General features: G+C 39.6%; 2 protein-coding genes across 2 annotated transcripts; both read right to left on the bottom strand.

Moving 5' to 3' along the window:
• Positions 1-314: 314 nt before the first annotated feature.
• On the bottom strand, positions 315-3235 carry LOC118826153 (cytochrome b5 domain-containing protein 1). Its single transcript, XM_036597040.1, has 4 exons — positions 2941-3235; positions 2684-2760; positions 2315-2533; positions 315-728 (listed from the first exon to the last, which is right to left on the bottom strand). Exons 1-4 carry the CDS (start codon positions 3065-3067, stop codon positions 498-500), a joined length of 654 nt encoding a protein of 217 aa, XP_036452933.1. The 5' UTR covers positions 3068-3235; the 3' UTR covers positions 315-497.
• Positions 3236-3892: 657 nt separating this feature from the next.
• Positions 3893-15657, bottom strand: dnajc3b (DnaJ (Hsp40) homolog, subfamily C, member 3b). The gene is made up of 12 exons (XM_036596393.1): positions 15129-15657; positions 13864-13974; positions 12915-13039; positions 12664-12738; positions 12430-12573; positions 9591-9772; positions 9226-9345; positions 8631-8736; positions 6046-6166; positions 5791-5923; positions 5491-5639; positions 3893-5314 (listed from the first exon to the last, which is right to left on the bottom strand). Exons 1-12 carry the CDS (start codon positions 15211-15213, stop codon positions 5175-5177), a joined length of 1491 nt encoding a protein of 496 aa, XP_036452286.1. The 5' UTR covers positions 15214-15657; the 3' UTR covers positions 3893-5174.
• Positions 15658-16149: the final 492 nt, after the last annotated feature.

A 16149-nucleotide genomic window follows, 5' to 3' on the forward strand; every position in this document is an offset into this window, starting at 1 on the left:
GCTCTTGTTAAATGTTGAGATGTTAGTAGATTGTCTTCAGATCTCACAACGATGCATTTTCAGCAATATTTCAATAGAAACGTGAGGGCTACTTATTAAAATTGATGCAAAAATTACGTAAAGCAATATTAAAGTAATCTGTCTCTACAGTAAACTGCAAGCACAAAAACATCATGAATTATTGTTATTATGAATGTCGTGTTTGATGCTGAGCTGATGTTCTAAAACACCAGCTACTGAATTTTATATGAACATTTACCATGGCAACTGTCAGTCATCATTATGGTAATATCATGTGTCATGGTACTATGGTACTGTGTGTTACGGTGTTTTAATTAATAATGTTCATTTGGGGAAAATACAATAATGGGGTCAAGAATTAGGGAGACAATGAACACTGCTGTCATAATGCTGCACTGTAACACAATTACAATTTATGATAAGGATACTGCAATATCTCGAAACATCCACTCTTAGAATGCAATACTGATCTAAGTTCAAGGTTCAGTTAGGTCATCATTGAAGTAAAGACATATGGATTGAGTGTAGAGGTCACGATCCATGCGACACTGGTAGAATTCCTCATCCTCGTCTGGGATGCCGTTTTCACTTAGGTTCTTGCTCATATCCAGATTGACACCGTTGTGCTTCCAGGTGTAGCTGGCCGCATGGGAGTTGTAGCGCAGGTAACGCTGCAGAATCTCATTTAGAGTTTCCTCAGAACATACCTTGCCAGAGAACAAAGGCAGAGAAAATATTTAGGTACCAGCCATATTCCTGATGTTATATATTCATAATACAGTGCAAACTAAGAGTTTTTTTTATCCATCAAGCAAAATGGATTCTGCCAAATTCCTTCACTTATATGAATTATATAAGCAGAGCCTCCTGGATCTACCAAAAGAGAGGGAAGGAATTTGTGTCAGTTTGATCCAATGGTGGTGCACTGCCAAGAACCACTGGAGAGGGAGGGGGGAAAGGGGAGAGTACAGAAAGGGGGTGGTTGGGAGGGTATAAGAGAAAGACAATAGGAATGCTCGACTAAGCCTTTGGACCATGCAAAATAGCCTGATGCCAGATGGGGCATGTAGCAGGAGTGTGCTTGCCCACCCTGCAGAGAGCCTGGTGGCCACTGGACTGCAGGGCTAAAGCACCAGCCCAGTCTTGGACCACTTGCATGCCCAGAGGCACAACATCAGTAACATTTCCCTTTGTCAAGCAGGAGAATCAGATGCAGAAAGCGAAGGGAGGGTGAACAGAGAAAAAAAAAGTGAGGAACAGAAGAATAGACCAATCCTGCCCTCTTCAGCTTGCAAAAGCACAGTGCAACTAACCTACTTGACAAAAGGAAAATAACAGATGCATTCATACATTAATTCACAACTGTTTGTGTGCTCTATACATCCAACATTTCTTCTGAAATCATGGATATTTGTAGTCTCTACTTTTCTAAGAAGGCTTTCCGCTAGCTTGGACGAATAACGTGAGGATTTGATTACATTCAGCCACAAGACCACTGGTAAGGTCAGGTACTTCTGTGGATGAGTAGTTCTGCATCACAAACATAATTCATCCCGAAGTTATTCCATGGTGCTCCATCACTCCAAAGAGCATTGTTCCACTGCTCTATAGCCCAGACCTGGGGGCTTTATATCCCTCTAACCGATGAGTTCCTTTTTAAATGGTCTTTAGGAAGTTTCTGTTCTCACACACACACACACACACACACATTTTCTAAACCATTTGTCCTTCTGGGTTGTGAGGGGGGTCTGGCAGCCACGGAGAGGAAGGCAGGATACAGCCTGGACAGGTCACCAGTCCATAGCAGGGCACACACAGAGACATATTCATCCACACACACAATCACACCCAGGGGCAATTTAGCGTGCATTATCTTTCTGGGGCAAAAAAATGTGTGTGGCAGAGGATCTGCAGGAGTTGAGCCCATTCATTATAATGGAGAAAAAGAGGCTGTTTGTGTGAATAATGCCAGAAAGAGATGAACATTAGAGTCCATGGTTGTATTTTTTGCAACATTCATAAACAATGCTTCAGATTTGTGTGTGTACATCTTTTTGTTTGTTGACATTTTTAAATCACTAGACATGTTAGGAATTAATTAAGACTATAACAGCTCGAGTATTTACTTGGTAGATTGCTAAATCTGTTCCAAAACACAGCAAGGATGTCAACAGGAAGTGGACATGTGATTTAACTTTGGCGTGTTGTCAAATATAGAAGTGACGCTAAGATACAGTTCAGCGTTAATTGATGAGAGCTGTACTTTTAGTCACAGGTAGTCAGAGAGGCCTACCTCCAGTCTTTGCTCCTGTGAGGTGAGGGTGTTGATTATGCGAATCCAGCGGGTCTTACCGGACAGCAGGCCCACCTCGTAGCGGCTATCCCTCCACCACGGCCTCCCGAAATCATTAGCCCAGTCCGTGCGAGGGCAGGGAGGGGGCACATGCACGAAGCGCCCCCTAGGGGTGAAGTATTTCACACAGCCAGATAATGGATCGATATGGGTACGAATCTGAGCAAACAGACAGTCATTTTCACTCTACAAGTTTCGCGCTAATGAAAAAAACCGAATTGAGTAAATGATGGGTGCCGAGCGCAGAACAAGTCTGTTAGCTCCCTATACTGCAGACAGGCATACTGATGTTGTGGTAAAATTGCTTACATCTTTCGTTTTTGGGTCAAACCAGTGACTGATGTCTTTGCCAGCACATTCAATAATTGGTTTCAAAAGTACATCGCCTACAAAACAAACACAGAATGAAGTAGCGTTAGGTGTGGTCGAGGCGGATAGACTAGAGGTAACGTAGCTAACTAACCTACAGAACAAGCATATTGCTAGACAGCCTACTTGATACTTTGAATGCAGCAAATTATTATAGCGGTTTTTTTCAGCGAGAGAAACTCAACTAAGCCGCTTACCTTTATATTCTTCAACCAGTGGGGTCAAGTTGTAAACCTTTCCCAGATATGAAACCCACAGGTCTCCTATTGTGCTGTGCAGGGACACTTCAGTCGGTGTGAAGTACTTGGGCCTCCGCATTGTCATTACAGTGGCAAAGCAACAGAAACGCGGACACGAACACCACAATATTTTATGGTAAAGTAGCAGCAGTGAAGTTAGCTAGGTTAGGTTAGCTGGTTTAGCTCCCGGAGGCTCCATTACTCACTATACATTTAGTACTGCTGAACTCTGTACACAAGACTGTTGCTGTGGCAACACCGCAGCAGCGTCTGACCTGCTGAGGAGCGGAACACACAGGCGGAAAGCGAGTGTAAAAGTAAAGTAAAATATGATATTATATGATTATATGATATTATATTCTATATATATATATATATATTATATATATATATACACATATATACACACATACATACACACACACACACACACACATACACATATATGTAATTGTTTTTTACATTACTAATTTACTTTACTAAATTAGACCAACTTTGCTTTATGGAACCTGAGAAAAATATAATTACACTTATTTACACAGGCAATTTTATGTACATAGAGCTATGGCATTCACTTCTAGCGTATTTTTTCCACTCTGCAAACTGTTGCTGGAGTTTGCCTACAGAAATAAAATTAAAGTGCACTAAAATTCCGGGACAAAAGGTGTGCTTTGCAGTAATCATTCTTAAATCTTTAAAATGCCTCTACAGTACTTGTGATTCTTTGTAAAGAAACGGCATTGTAAGGGAGTGCATTATTCTGTAGTACATATTACAGATTACACAAGGGGTTAATAGCGGAGCTTGAAGATCCTGAAAACGCATAGCTGAAAATTATAAACAATAAAGGCTGCATTTGAGGCTGGCTGTGTCCGTCAGGCTGTGTGAAGGACGACACTTAGACAGTAGGATCATTCTGAACATACTCTTATTTTAAATAATCCGTCTGAAAAGCAGTTCCAAATGAACAAATTCGTCCTACAAAAGCATAAAATAACTAACTGCAGGCATAAATACCACTTGGAAAACCCAGATCATTAAACCATTTAGTTCAAAGGGGAAGCTGCATTGGCACGTTGAAATAGGCATTGACAGGGCACCAAGAGAAGATCAGTCAGCTACCTAGCATCTAATCATGGCAACTGCATTAGACAAAACATCACAAATTTCCCACCTTTTCTCTGCAAGATAATTATAATATCTCATTTAGTCTGTAACAGCTTGGAGTGCTAAAATGATATAACTGGTTCATATCTCTAAAGTACAAACCTTTAAATAAAGTGGGACAGTTCCATGGAAGGTTTAACAGTGTTTTGGACTATGGCAATGCTATGATTCGAGGCTCTGTAGCCAATTTGCAAAGAAACTGACAGTAATAAGAAGACCTGTAGATTTTCAGCTCATTCAGTAATAACAGCCAGTTCTGCTGTTTGCAACAGGAACAGACAACAGAAAAGAAACAGAAAACAACACGTGGCCAAAAAGGTTTGAAAAAGAAGCATGATCAACCTCATTCGAACAGAAAAGAGCTTATGTCATTGTCTGCTTTGAAAACTAAATTGATTAAGTGCACACAAACGTGCAATACTGATTTAACATTTAACAGACTGGAGTGTCCGGACTGAATGTTAAAAAGGCCAGTATGTGACATTTCTGTCACAAATACATAACTTTATATATACTGAAAACAGAATCTATCAACTACTCAGTTAGAGAAAACCTGGAGGGCAAGGCTGGTAGGGCAGTAGAGTAGCACACAGATTTGTGTGACAGAGAAAGAGAGAGATAGAGAGGTAGAGAGAGAGAAAGAGATGTAGCATGAATGCAAAAGCAAGATGAGCTAAAAATGCCACAGAGTGAGGGTCAGCTGATAAATTTCTTCAGCCTCAAAAATACTCCAAACTAAATTAGACTTCATTCATCACAGCCATTTACTGCATGGCGTCACGCAAACACCCGTCAAACAACTTTCCTATCACATAAAAGTGACTGATTCCTTAAGAAGTGCAGAACAGCCTGCATATTCAAGTCAAAATTGGCTCACAAGCAACCCTTTGATAAGAGCCAACTGTAACTCAGTTTGAAGAATAAACGCATTCCTCTTCCCAGCCCTCATTTGTGGGCTTTTTGATGAGTCCAGTCCATTGTCCGTTACTACTATCGTATCCACAGTATCCCATGGTGTAGCCTTATTAGTTGTAGTGGAATTTGAAGTGGAAGTTTCCACCCTGGAAGGGGTTGAAACCAAAGGGCCACTCTCCTCTTCCTCCTTCTCCCTGCTGGTTCTCGGGGTCCAAGGGGTCTTCGCCCGAGTCAAATTTCTGACGCATCTCTGAAGAATAAAACAAAACCGAACTTAGCAATAGCCTGGTGGATTGCTGCACTTCTCACACATTTGAGTAACTGTGAAATTGTTTAGCATGTTCCTGATTCATTCTTATTAGGTAAACATACATTAGCTGGCCTGTTTTAATTAGATCATTAATATAATAATAAGTCATAAGTTACCTGGATCTGTTAGGACCTCTTTAGCTGAAGCAATGTCAATGAACTTCTTCTCAGCCTCCTTCTTTTCCGCTTCAGACTGGAAGTTGTCTGGATGCCACTGCTGTGCCAGTTTCCTGTATGCTTTAATGACTTCCTGTTTGTTAGCACTCCTAAGAACAGAGAGTGGAAAACGGATTAGACCTTGGAATAACGTAGATCTTGTTAAAAGCAAGTGCATAAAGAATGTACTAGAACAACTGCTGATAGAAAACCATAGCAGCATTACATGCACATACAATAAGCCTAACAGCATGTCCATACCGACTCACTCCCAGGATTTTGTAGTAGTCCCTCTTGCGTGAAAGCTTCAGGAGTTTCTGTGCACGTTCTAGACCCTCACGGATTTCCTGGCTGTCCTGGTCAAACTCTCGTGCCTCCTGATAGTCCTCCACAGCTGAGAGAAGAAGAAGACAGACAATAAGACATTCAGAGGAAGAGCACAGCATCCTTCATAGACAATAAATAGGTTTGACACAGTTTTCTTTTAAATAAAGCTAACCACAAATAAGGTTTTACCTTTCTCATAGTCCTGAAGTTGGATGTAGGCCTCAGCTCTGTCTCTGAGGATGTGGATATTCTGAGGGTCTCTCTGGTGGGCCTCTGAACACGTGTCCAATGCCAGCTCTGCCTCCTTAATCTGCAGAGACCACAAGGGGGAAAAGAGAGAGAAACAGAGATAGAACAGAAAAGTGAGAAACTGTATTCAACCTATAAAATGGACACAGAGCATGATCTGAAGACAAAAAACAGATCATTTGAAAATAATTAAGACACTTTCTGTCTAGGCAAGCATATACTACCCCAAAATAAGGTTGTTAAACCATGTACTGGCTTCACAAATTGATATTCTTACAATGTTTGGAACAAAATGATAACTGTATTCATGTCATTACACAACCTACTAATGCAAGTGGGAATATGTGTGGCCTGGAGCTGGAAGAATGACATAACACTGAATGTTCTGGTAACTGTGCTGGTGGGGTTAAACAGACAGCAACCTTTGGTGTTCATGCAATGCAACTGTATTAAATGACATAATTAAAGCTACACTATGTACAATTTGGGGATTTGCAGACCTCTCTGGTGGAAATGTGTAATTGTAACAAAATGTGGAAGAACATTTTGTAATGTTGGTTGTGCTTTGGACTCCTTACCAGAGTGGATGTATCTGGCGATTGCAAACACACTGAAACTCAGTCAAAACTTGGTGAAGGAAGTAAGTGAATGATATACTATAGTATACATCTTCTTCAGTATGATTGTTAATTTTGCATTTGAGACCTAAACAATGAGATGACCTGGGATTATTTTCCCAATCCCCCTTTAATTCCCATTGAAAATGCATCAGTTTAATATGTTTTCTATGGCTGTAACTGAATGGGTCATTAAACTAATTAAGACATCAACCTGTGTTAGCAGTCACCAGCCACATACACAAAACATTAGTTGCTTTTCTGAGACTGGAGTTGGCTTCTTATTCACAGCTGTAGACATCAGAAAAACACTTTGAACAGTGCAGGGGACAAAAACTGAAAAAAAGTAACCTGATAAGGCTACAAATTGAAATCTTGGTCTAAGTTTGCAGTAATCCCTGCTGTGCCCTCCACAAATATTGGCACACCTGGTTAACCTGAGCTAAAACAAGTGTAAAAACATTCTTAAATAAAATAACAATTTTTTAAGTACAATGACTGAAAAAAACCCTAAATCTTATCATGAAATATTTTTTTCTCAAATCTGTGTGTACCACAATTATTGGCATCTCTTCATTTAATACTTTGCGCAGCCTCCCTTTGCAAAGATAACAACTCTTCTGCTATAACACTTCATGAGAATGGAGAACACATGGCAAAGTATCCGAGACCGATCTTCCATACAGAATCTCTCCAGATCCTTCAGAATTTGAGTTCATTCATGGGGTTTAGGTCGGGGGACTGGGACGACCACGGCAAAACCTTAATTCTGTGGTCAGTGAACCATTTTTGTATTGATTTTGAGGCGTGCTTTGGATTACTGTCCTACTGGAGTATCCAAACCATGTATCTGAATAAACTGTCCAAGGCCTTTGGATATAAAAGAGCCCTACAACATCATAGATCCACCACCACACTTCACAGTGGGGATGAGGAACTTTTCTGCATGTCTGTCCACACCAAAAAACCTCTATTCTGGTCTCATCTGAGCATAAAACATGGTCCCACTGAAAGTTCCAGTAATGTTTGGCAAACTGAAGGCACTTGATTTTGTTGGTCCTTGACAGCAGAGGCTTTTTTTCTGGCAACCTCCCAAACAAATTGTGGCCTTATAGCTGGTGTTTGTAGTTTGGGAGGTGTTGTGATCCCAAAACCTATTCTTTGTCCCCTTGAACCATCCTCACTGTCCTTTTTCCTGCAGATTCTTAACATCTCTAGTTGTTTTAAGCTTTTTAATTATTGATGGTAGAAATAGGCATTTTCAACTGTTTAGCTATTTTCTTGTAGCTATTTCCTGATTTTTGCAGCTCAATAACCTCTTGTCGTGCATCATTGCTGTTTTCTCTGGTCTTTCTCATAGTGATGAACGACTGAGGGAATTTGGCCTGTGTTTCATCTCATACATATTCCCCAGGGAAACAGGGAGTCATGGGTGATGATTTAAGTATTCCTTATCACTCAGGTGAACTTCAAAACATAAAACCTTAATGGAAATATACTTCAGTTAGACTTCACTCTTAAGAATTTCTAGGGGTGCCTATAGACTTAATAAAAATATTTAAATAAAGGTTAGATTTTTGCTAATATTTTAAATGAAAGGTCATAAAGGATACGTAATTTACAGCTCATTTTGCTCACAATTACCCGGGGTGTCGATATTTGTGGAGAGCACTGTACAGTTACCAATCCATGTTTTGCTATATGATGAGCAGCAGGTTTGAAATATGTCAGAGTTTTTGTTTTTAACACTGTTGATGTTTTGGGCATAGCTGGAAATTTAGTGCCATCAAAATCACACAGAAATTACATTTTATAAAGAGAAAAAATGGCTGATGTACTTGTTGTCCTAAAAAGCACTTGGGGAAAAGCCAATGTCATAGTACGTCATATGTCCAGAATATTACATACCTTCACTAGACAGAAGCAGATCCTTTCCTTGGCTTTGGTGGTATAAAATGGAATATTTGGCTCTGTCCTCATAACAGACTCGTACTTGTCTATTGCTTCTTGATATCTGTCACATAAATACAGAAATAATTATGATAAAATAATTTCAGTATACTATGAAATATAAGAGAGACTTAAGAGATGAAATTGGTCTGCACAGGAATTCCAAATAACATGAGGAAGAATATCATCACAGTCATTTCAAATTTTAATTTTTTATTACACCATTTAGAATCACAAGTGTTGAACATTTCATGACAAATGGATAAACAGAAATGGTCTAAAATAACTTACAATAAAATGAATATAAATTAAAGCTTTTTTCATTTTTTACAAACTTTTTAGACATAGGCTTTTGGCACAACAGCAAAAATATTTAGTACATTTCTGATGCGCTCTTTCAAATTGACATTAACTTTACAGCAAACTGAAGAGAAGATGTCCTTTTTCACTGATCTATGGTCATGTTTGTAGTATTACAAAGTAATGTGGGTGGAAAGGTTTCTTCTAGAGGAACAACCCAGAGGATGAAGGAGATGATGCAGGATATGCTTACCTCTGTTCTGAGATCAGCTCTTCTGCAGAGTCCATCTGCTTGCTGAGCTTTTTCACCTGCTTGTAGTGTGCAAAACATTCCTTATCATCCTGATCCAGCTTCAGACACTCTCGAATCTCACTGTTGGCCAAACAGGCAGAGCAGAGGGAGAGAGTGGAAAGATTCAGCATGCAAACTGGAGTTTAAAAGTATGTTATTTAAGTGAAGCCTGGAATGTTTAGTATTTTAACAGAGACAAATTGTGGAATATTTAGTGATGGTACGTGTAACATATGCCTTCTAATAGGAGTATTACAAAATGTTGGTATCCAATTTATTGTGATGATACATGTGTGTATGTGTTTATTAACTGTATTTGCGTGTACCTAAGCGAGTTTTGGTGTTCTCCCAGGTCGTATAGCAGGCGACTAAGTTTCAGGAAGGCTGCTCGGTTGTCCGTCCTGAGTCTGGCTGCAGGTGTCAGATCTAATATGGCCTTCCTGGGCTCCCCAAGGCGTATATAGCATTCAGCTCTCATCTCCCGGGACTCTGGATCCCAAGGCGAAAGCTAAAGGGAAAAATAAATAATAAAAATTACTGCTATCATTTCCTACAGTAGGTATTAGAAGCATACTTTCATACAGTCTAAGGCCTGATGAACACAAATAAAAGAATTCCTATCATTTTTATTTTTGTTCATGAGCATAACTGAGTTAACTTATTCTTTCATAACAGTCAAGACAATATGCTTACAGCTATGTTGTACCTACACTTAAAATAGCAAACATCAGCATCAGGTGCTTAAAGAAATAGTTCAGCAATAAATAGTAGTCGATCAGCCAAGACATGTTTGGTGTCCAAAGAGGCTAATGTTGACAACAAATACTAGATGTCATCAGTCACCCAAATCTTTTCTGTAAATACTTCCCTAAAACTTCTCAACCCACTCATTGCATCCATATATTGATTTGATCTGTTGTCTAAAGTGGCTGCCCCCAGCGTTAGGCTACAAGGTGATGTTTTGATAATTTTTATAGTTCATATTAATCAGAGTTGGGGAGAATAGAATAGAAGTGATGGCTAAATATTGAATGCACGGTCCTAACTTTATTCAGTAACGTATTCTATTATAGTACACAATATACTTAGAATACATATCAAAAAGGCACATGGAAAAACTCTGCAGTAATTTTTATTGTATTCACAATGTTCCTCGCTGTTACTGGTTGGGAGTTTTCTTTCATGTAATTTTTCTCTTAATATGTTTCAAGAAAATTCACTTTACATTTAAATGACATAACAAAATTCTCAACATTATTTTGGCTCTCATTACCCACTTCAGTCTGCTGCCGCTCCCACAATCCAAATGCCATCTCATGATCTGAGCAAACAATTCTCCACATTCCAGTAACAAAATCTTGCAAATTTGACAATGAACTGAGTAGCTATGTGATATCCAGATATAACATGTATGTAATTTGGCACAAAACACATGCATGCGTCTAGTACAAGACCATTGCTACACTTATCACTTACGATCATAAGCCCTACTGAGCAGTCCATTCATTTCAGTCAACCCTCAAAAGAATGCAGGAATGCTGAGACAAATAACTGGCTCATCACTTTGAATTATCAGTCGACTTAGGCTTCAGCAAAGCTCAGTAATGCTCAGATAAATAACTGGAATAAAAAATAAACAAGCATTGATGGTGTTTCTTTTAAAAAAAACTATTTTTTTATTTAGGGAATAAATATTGTGAAAATATTCTGCTAAAGAATTAAGTGTAATTATATTGTGAATACTACCTTTTCAAAATGTAATTTGGATGGAATACAAGCACTTAATTTCTGTATTCTGAATATGAATTCCCAATACTTGTATTTTGTTAAACCCAACCATGACAGTAAGTCATATACTCACATCGACAAATCTGAATGACCTTACTGAAGACCTGAATGTAGTTTGAGCAGGTTGGGAGATGTTTTGGGGATCTACAACCCCATTTCCAAAAAAGTTGGGACGCTGTGCAAAATGTAAATAATAATAATATTTTCAGAAGTAAAGATGAGGAGGGGCTCTCTGTGAAAGACTGTGTGGGTAATTCAAGAATAACATTCATCAATGTAAAATAGCAAAGAACTTTTGCTTTTCATCATCTACGGTACATAATAACATTAAAAGATTCAGAGAATCGGAAGAAATCTCGGTATGAAAAAGACAAGGCCAAAAACCAGTATTTGCTGGCCATGATCTTTTGGCCCTCAGGCAGCACTGCATTAAAAACAGGCATGATTCTGTAAAGGAAATCACTGCATGGGCTCAGAAACACTTCTGAAAACCACTGTCTATGAAAACAGCTTGTCACTGCATCCACAAATACAAGTTAAAACTCTAAAATGCAAAAAAGAAACCAAAGATAAATGGGATCCAGAAACGCTGCCACCTTCTCTGGGCCCGAGCTCATTTAAAATGGACTGAGGGGAAGTGGAAAAGTGTCCTGTTGTCTGATGAATCAACGTTTGAAATTCTTTTTGGAAATCATGGACACTGTGTCCTCCGGCCTAAAGACCACTCAGCTTGTTATCAGTGCACAGTTCAAAAGCCAGTTTTCATGATAGCATGGGGTCTATTAGTGCACATGGCATGGGTGACATGCACATCTGTGAAGGCACCATTAATGCTGAATGATAAAGGGACGTTTTGGCAACATACGCTGCCATCCAGACAACGTCTTTTTCAGGGAAGGCCTTGATTATTTTAGCAAGACAATGACAAACCACATTCTGCGAGTATTACAACAGCATTGCTCCATATTAAAAGAGTCCAGGTGCTAAACTGGCCTGCCTGCAGTCCAGACCTGTCACCACTGAAAACATTTGCCTATCCTACATCAAACAAGAATGAAAAAACATTTCACTTTCAAAACTACAGCAATTGGTCTCTTCAGTTCCCAAACACTTATAGAGTGTTGTTAAAAGAAGAAGTGATGCAGCACAGTGGTATACATGCCCCTGCCTCAACATTTTTGGAACATGTTGTTGGCATCAAATTCAAAATGGGCATATATTTTTCAAAAAACAATAAAATTTCTCAGTTTCAACATTTGATATGTTGTCTATGTACTATTTTCCTTTAAAAATATGGTTGATGCTGATGTTTGATACTTTCACTGAACCATTCCTTTAAATAGTGAGTAAGCCCTGAACTGTGCCTTTGTAACTCACCTCTATAACACGGTCCAGCACCTGGATGGCGGTGGTGTAGTCTCCGCGGTGATGGGCCTTGTGTGCCTCCTCCTGGAGCTCTTCTAGCTCCTCAGCTTTGTGGAGCTGATTTTGTGCCTCCTCCTGGTCCGGGGAGCGCTGCAACTATAAAGAGGAAGGAAAGTGGAGGTTATGGGACAGAATAGAGTCCACTGATGTAATGCTGAAAAGATGAGGACAAACTAATCAACTCACTACTGCCTCAAAGTCCTCTCTGGCTTCTTGAGTATTCCCCTGCTTCAGGAGAATATTTCCTCTCTGTATCCGAGCCTGAAAACACACAGACCACAAGAAAGGGCAAGTATGTTACAGACCTAAAACTGAATGATTTGCTCAAAACAAATACACTTGTGTAAAATATGCACCGTGCATTTATTATATATTTAAAATATTTTCATTGTTGTATCACCTTCACTAATAACAAACAAGCCACTTAATAAACTCACGGCCAGGAAGTCCGGTTTGAGCTGGATGGCTCGGGTCAGATCGGGCAGGGCTGATTTAGATTTCCCCATGGCCAGAAACACAGCTGCACGTTTGTAGTAAGTCAGGTAGTTCTTTGAGTCACCCTCTGTTTATGATTACAGTATATTATAAGACAGTATTGAGCAACATAATCATCCTAATAAAATGGCAAAGTCAAGAAATAATACGCCGTTATAGAGGTACGGGATTTTACTTAAAATTCATTCATGGTGCAGTGTTGTTAAAGCAAGATAAGAAAGAAACACAAGGAGACTGTTTACACCTTTCATTAACGTGTGTTTCAGGTATGGACTGTATCTGAATAAACTTCTCATTAACACACGTTCCTAGTGTGGCCAAAAACGCATACCATTTACAGTTATGCTAAATGTGGTCAAGATCCATCATCACTTCCTAATGTGATCTGAGTGATTCGATCATAATTTGATCACAGCGCATCCTGAGGGTGTTTATGCCTGGCTTTTCATATGGTCAAGTGAATCCCCAGTGTGATCCAATCACCAAAAAAACACATGTTAATGCACGGTGTAGACAGGCCCACATAATAATAAGATACGATTAGATGAATAACAGTTGAATGCAGCAATGAGTTTTCAATCTAGCTTTATTAAAAAATTATAATATTTTTATACCTTCAAAATCACTTTAATGTTCACTAAAATGCCAAATAAGCAAAATATGTAATTGTTTGTTCAATCAACACCAATGTTCCATCACTTTCTAAATAGGAGAAATGAAAGTGAAAGAACAGCAGGTCATGTGTCCTTTCCAGGTAGATAATACACTACACATTTTGCATGACACTTTTCTAACATTATCAGAAACATATCCTGACCAAATGACCATAACATTCAAATTTCATTTACATTAATTTCACTGTATGTACATATTTGTGTGCAAATGTCTCACCAACAGCGGAGTGGTAATGGGAGAGGGCCTCAGCCAGCTGTCCTGCTGCCAGCAGCTTGCGGCCCATTTCCAGGTGCTGCTCGATCTCCACAGGAGAGACACCCAACACACCTGAAACACAAGTGAAACTCACTAGTACATCATAATTCATTAAACAAAAAACAGACAGGCAATATAAAACTTCAAGCACTCCTTAAAGCCTTTTTTCCACTCGGCCATACTTAAAGTTCTTCAAACGTGTACCTAAATATACAGACTGATCGGACAACATGAAATAAAAACTACATGTATTGTCACTATGGAGCACGCTACAAGCCCAGGTAAACAAAACCACAGAGACTAGGGGTGGCAATATGATGATATTTTATTGTTATTGTGATGGAATTTATCACAACATGCTTTTTAGAGCATATTGTGGATATTGTCGATACTTAACACTGAACACCTTGACACCTGCATACAGAACATGGTTAGTCATGTTTAACTGGGTTTAGTGCAGAGCAGTACACAAAAGACTGAATAAAAGCCATTGTACTCATAATTTTGCATAGTATTTTTTTAAGTGTGGCACTACTGGGGCTTTTTGTTTGATCCAACTAATCAGACTTCAGAAAAACTAAAAATCGTGAAAATGTCTAAGTATCATGCTGATATGTTTTGTGCCATATTGCCCAGTGCTAACAGAAACTAGACAAGAAGTAACCGGCAGTGTAACACCTGTGAATTACACCTGACAGAATGAGGCATAAGCAATGAGCCGTTTAATAAACCGGTTTATAAATAGGCTATTAAACAGGGCCTTAACCCACTAACCGCTACGTAAACACAAACCAGACTACGCTAGCTAGCGTAGCTAACCAGATAAGCAAAATACTATAAAAGGCATATCTGAATGCTGAATCACAGTACGTCCTGACAGCTATGAGTAAGTAACCTAATATGAGGTTTCATAACTTCTCGGCATTGAATGTTTCCTCGCTGTCCCGCTCAAGGATTCCAGCCTGAGAAGACAGAGCAGAACGCGCTCTGAATTACTTAGAAAAACTTTTATTTTGGATATTTCTGACATTGTGACAAACTTTCAAAAGGCCTGAGAGAATGCCCAGAGGGTTAGCCAGTTCCGGTATCAGACCGAGTCATTCTTCTAAAAGCGAAACGCTCCAGACTAAAGAGCAGTGGTGTTTCTGAGCTGTTTTAGTGTAAGCTGAAGCAGTAACTCAGTTAACTCAGTAACTCGGAGCTGAGTAAACAGTAAACAGTCCTACCGTCCAGCTGCAGGTCCAGCACCACACAGAGCAGGGACAGAGAGGACACCAGGCTGCTCACACCTCTCCGCCGTCCCGGCTCCATTATTTCAAATGTCACACTTCCTCCTTATATCTGTAGGCTCCTGCAAGTACACAACTAACAACTCCCTACAACGAATATCGCAACATTTAATCACAAAATACCCCCAGCCAGCCTAAACATCAGCTCGCCGACGACAGGCAGGCATCTCAGTGTGCTGCTACCAAATAATTCCGACAGCCACAACACAGCCCAAGAACTTAGGTTCCGATACGCTTTTCTGTTCGCACTCTTACGAGCAGGACCGTGTCGGAGTGTTCTGTGAGCTTTCCATTGACTTTGGTTGACAAGAGGGACGATAGTGAATGTCACCGACAGCTGTCAACTTTGTGCTTCAGAGACTTCGTTTGAGGTCCTTGGGCGTAGAATTCAAATCGCCCTACATTTCAGCGCGGTGAGTGGCTGCTCAGGCCGAGCTAACGTCCGTGTTTGTGGAGGCTTAGCCGACGAACGTGGGCACCTCTCATTGGCTGGATTATTTTAACACCCACTTTAAGACACGCCCTTGTCCATTTAAGGAAAGCCATAGTCATCCCCCGGCTGTGTGGTTATTCCTGGCTTTAACCAGGGGGTCTTTGTAGTCAGAGGTGGGTTGCTTAAACCCATGCTCAAGTAAAAGTACTGTTACTTCTCTGAAGAAAATGACTAAACATGTAAACGTACCTTTCCAAAAACAACTTGAGCAGAAGTACAAAAGTAATAGGTCAAAACACTATAGGCACTGAGTATCGCCATAGGTACCGAAGTTTGTTAGACTCTCTTCTTCTCTCATTGATACACAAATGGTCTAAAATAAAGTAATGAAGTCTCAAAAGTGAGAGGTGTAAACAATCACAAAATAGTCCAGATGCTGTCGTCAACCTAACATAATGGAATTAAACATAAAAAGGAATTAGCAACTAAATGTAAATGACAAAAATGTACCTGAGGAAAAAGCAG

Source organism: Colossoma macropomum, unplaced genomic scaffold (assembly GCF_904425465.1).
Source record: "Colossoma macropomum unplaced genomic scaffold, Colossoma_macropomum, whole genome shotgun sequence".
Taxonomy (NCBI): Eukaryota; Metazoa; Chordata; class Actinopteri; order Characiformes; family Serrasalmidae; genus Colossoma; species Colossoma macropomum.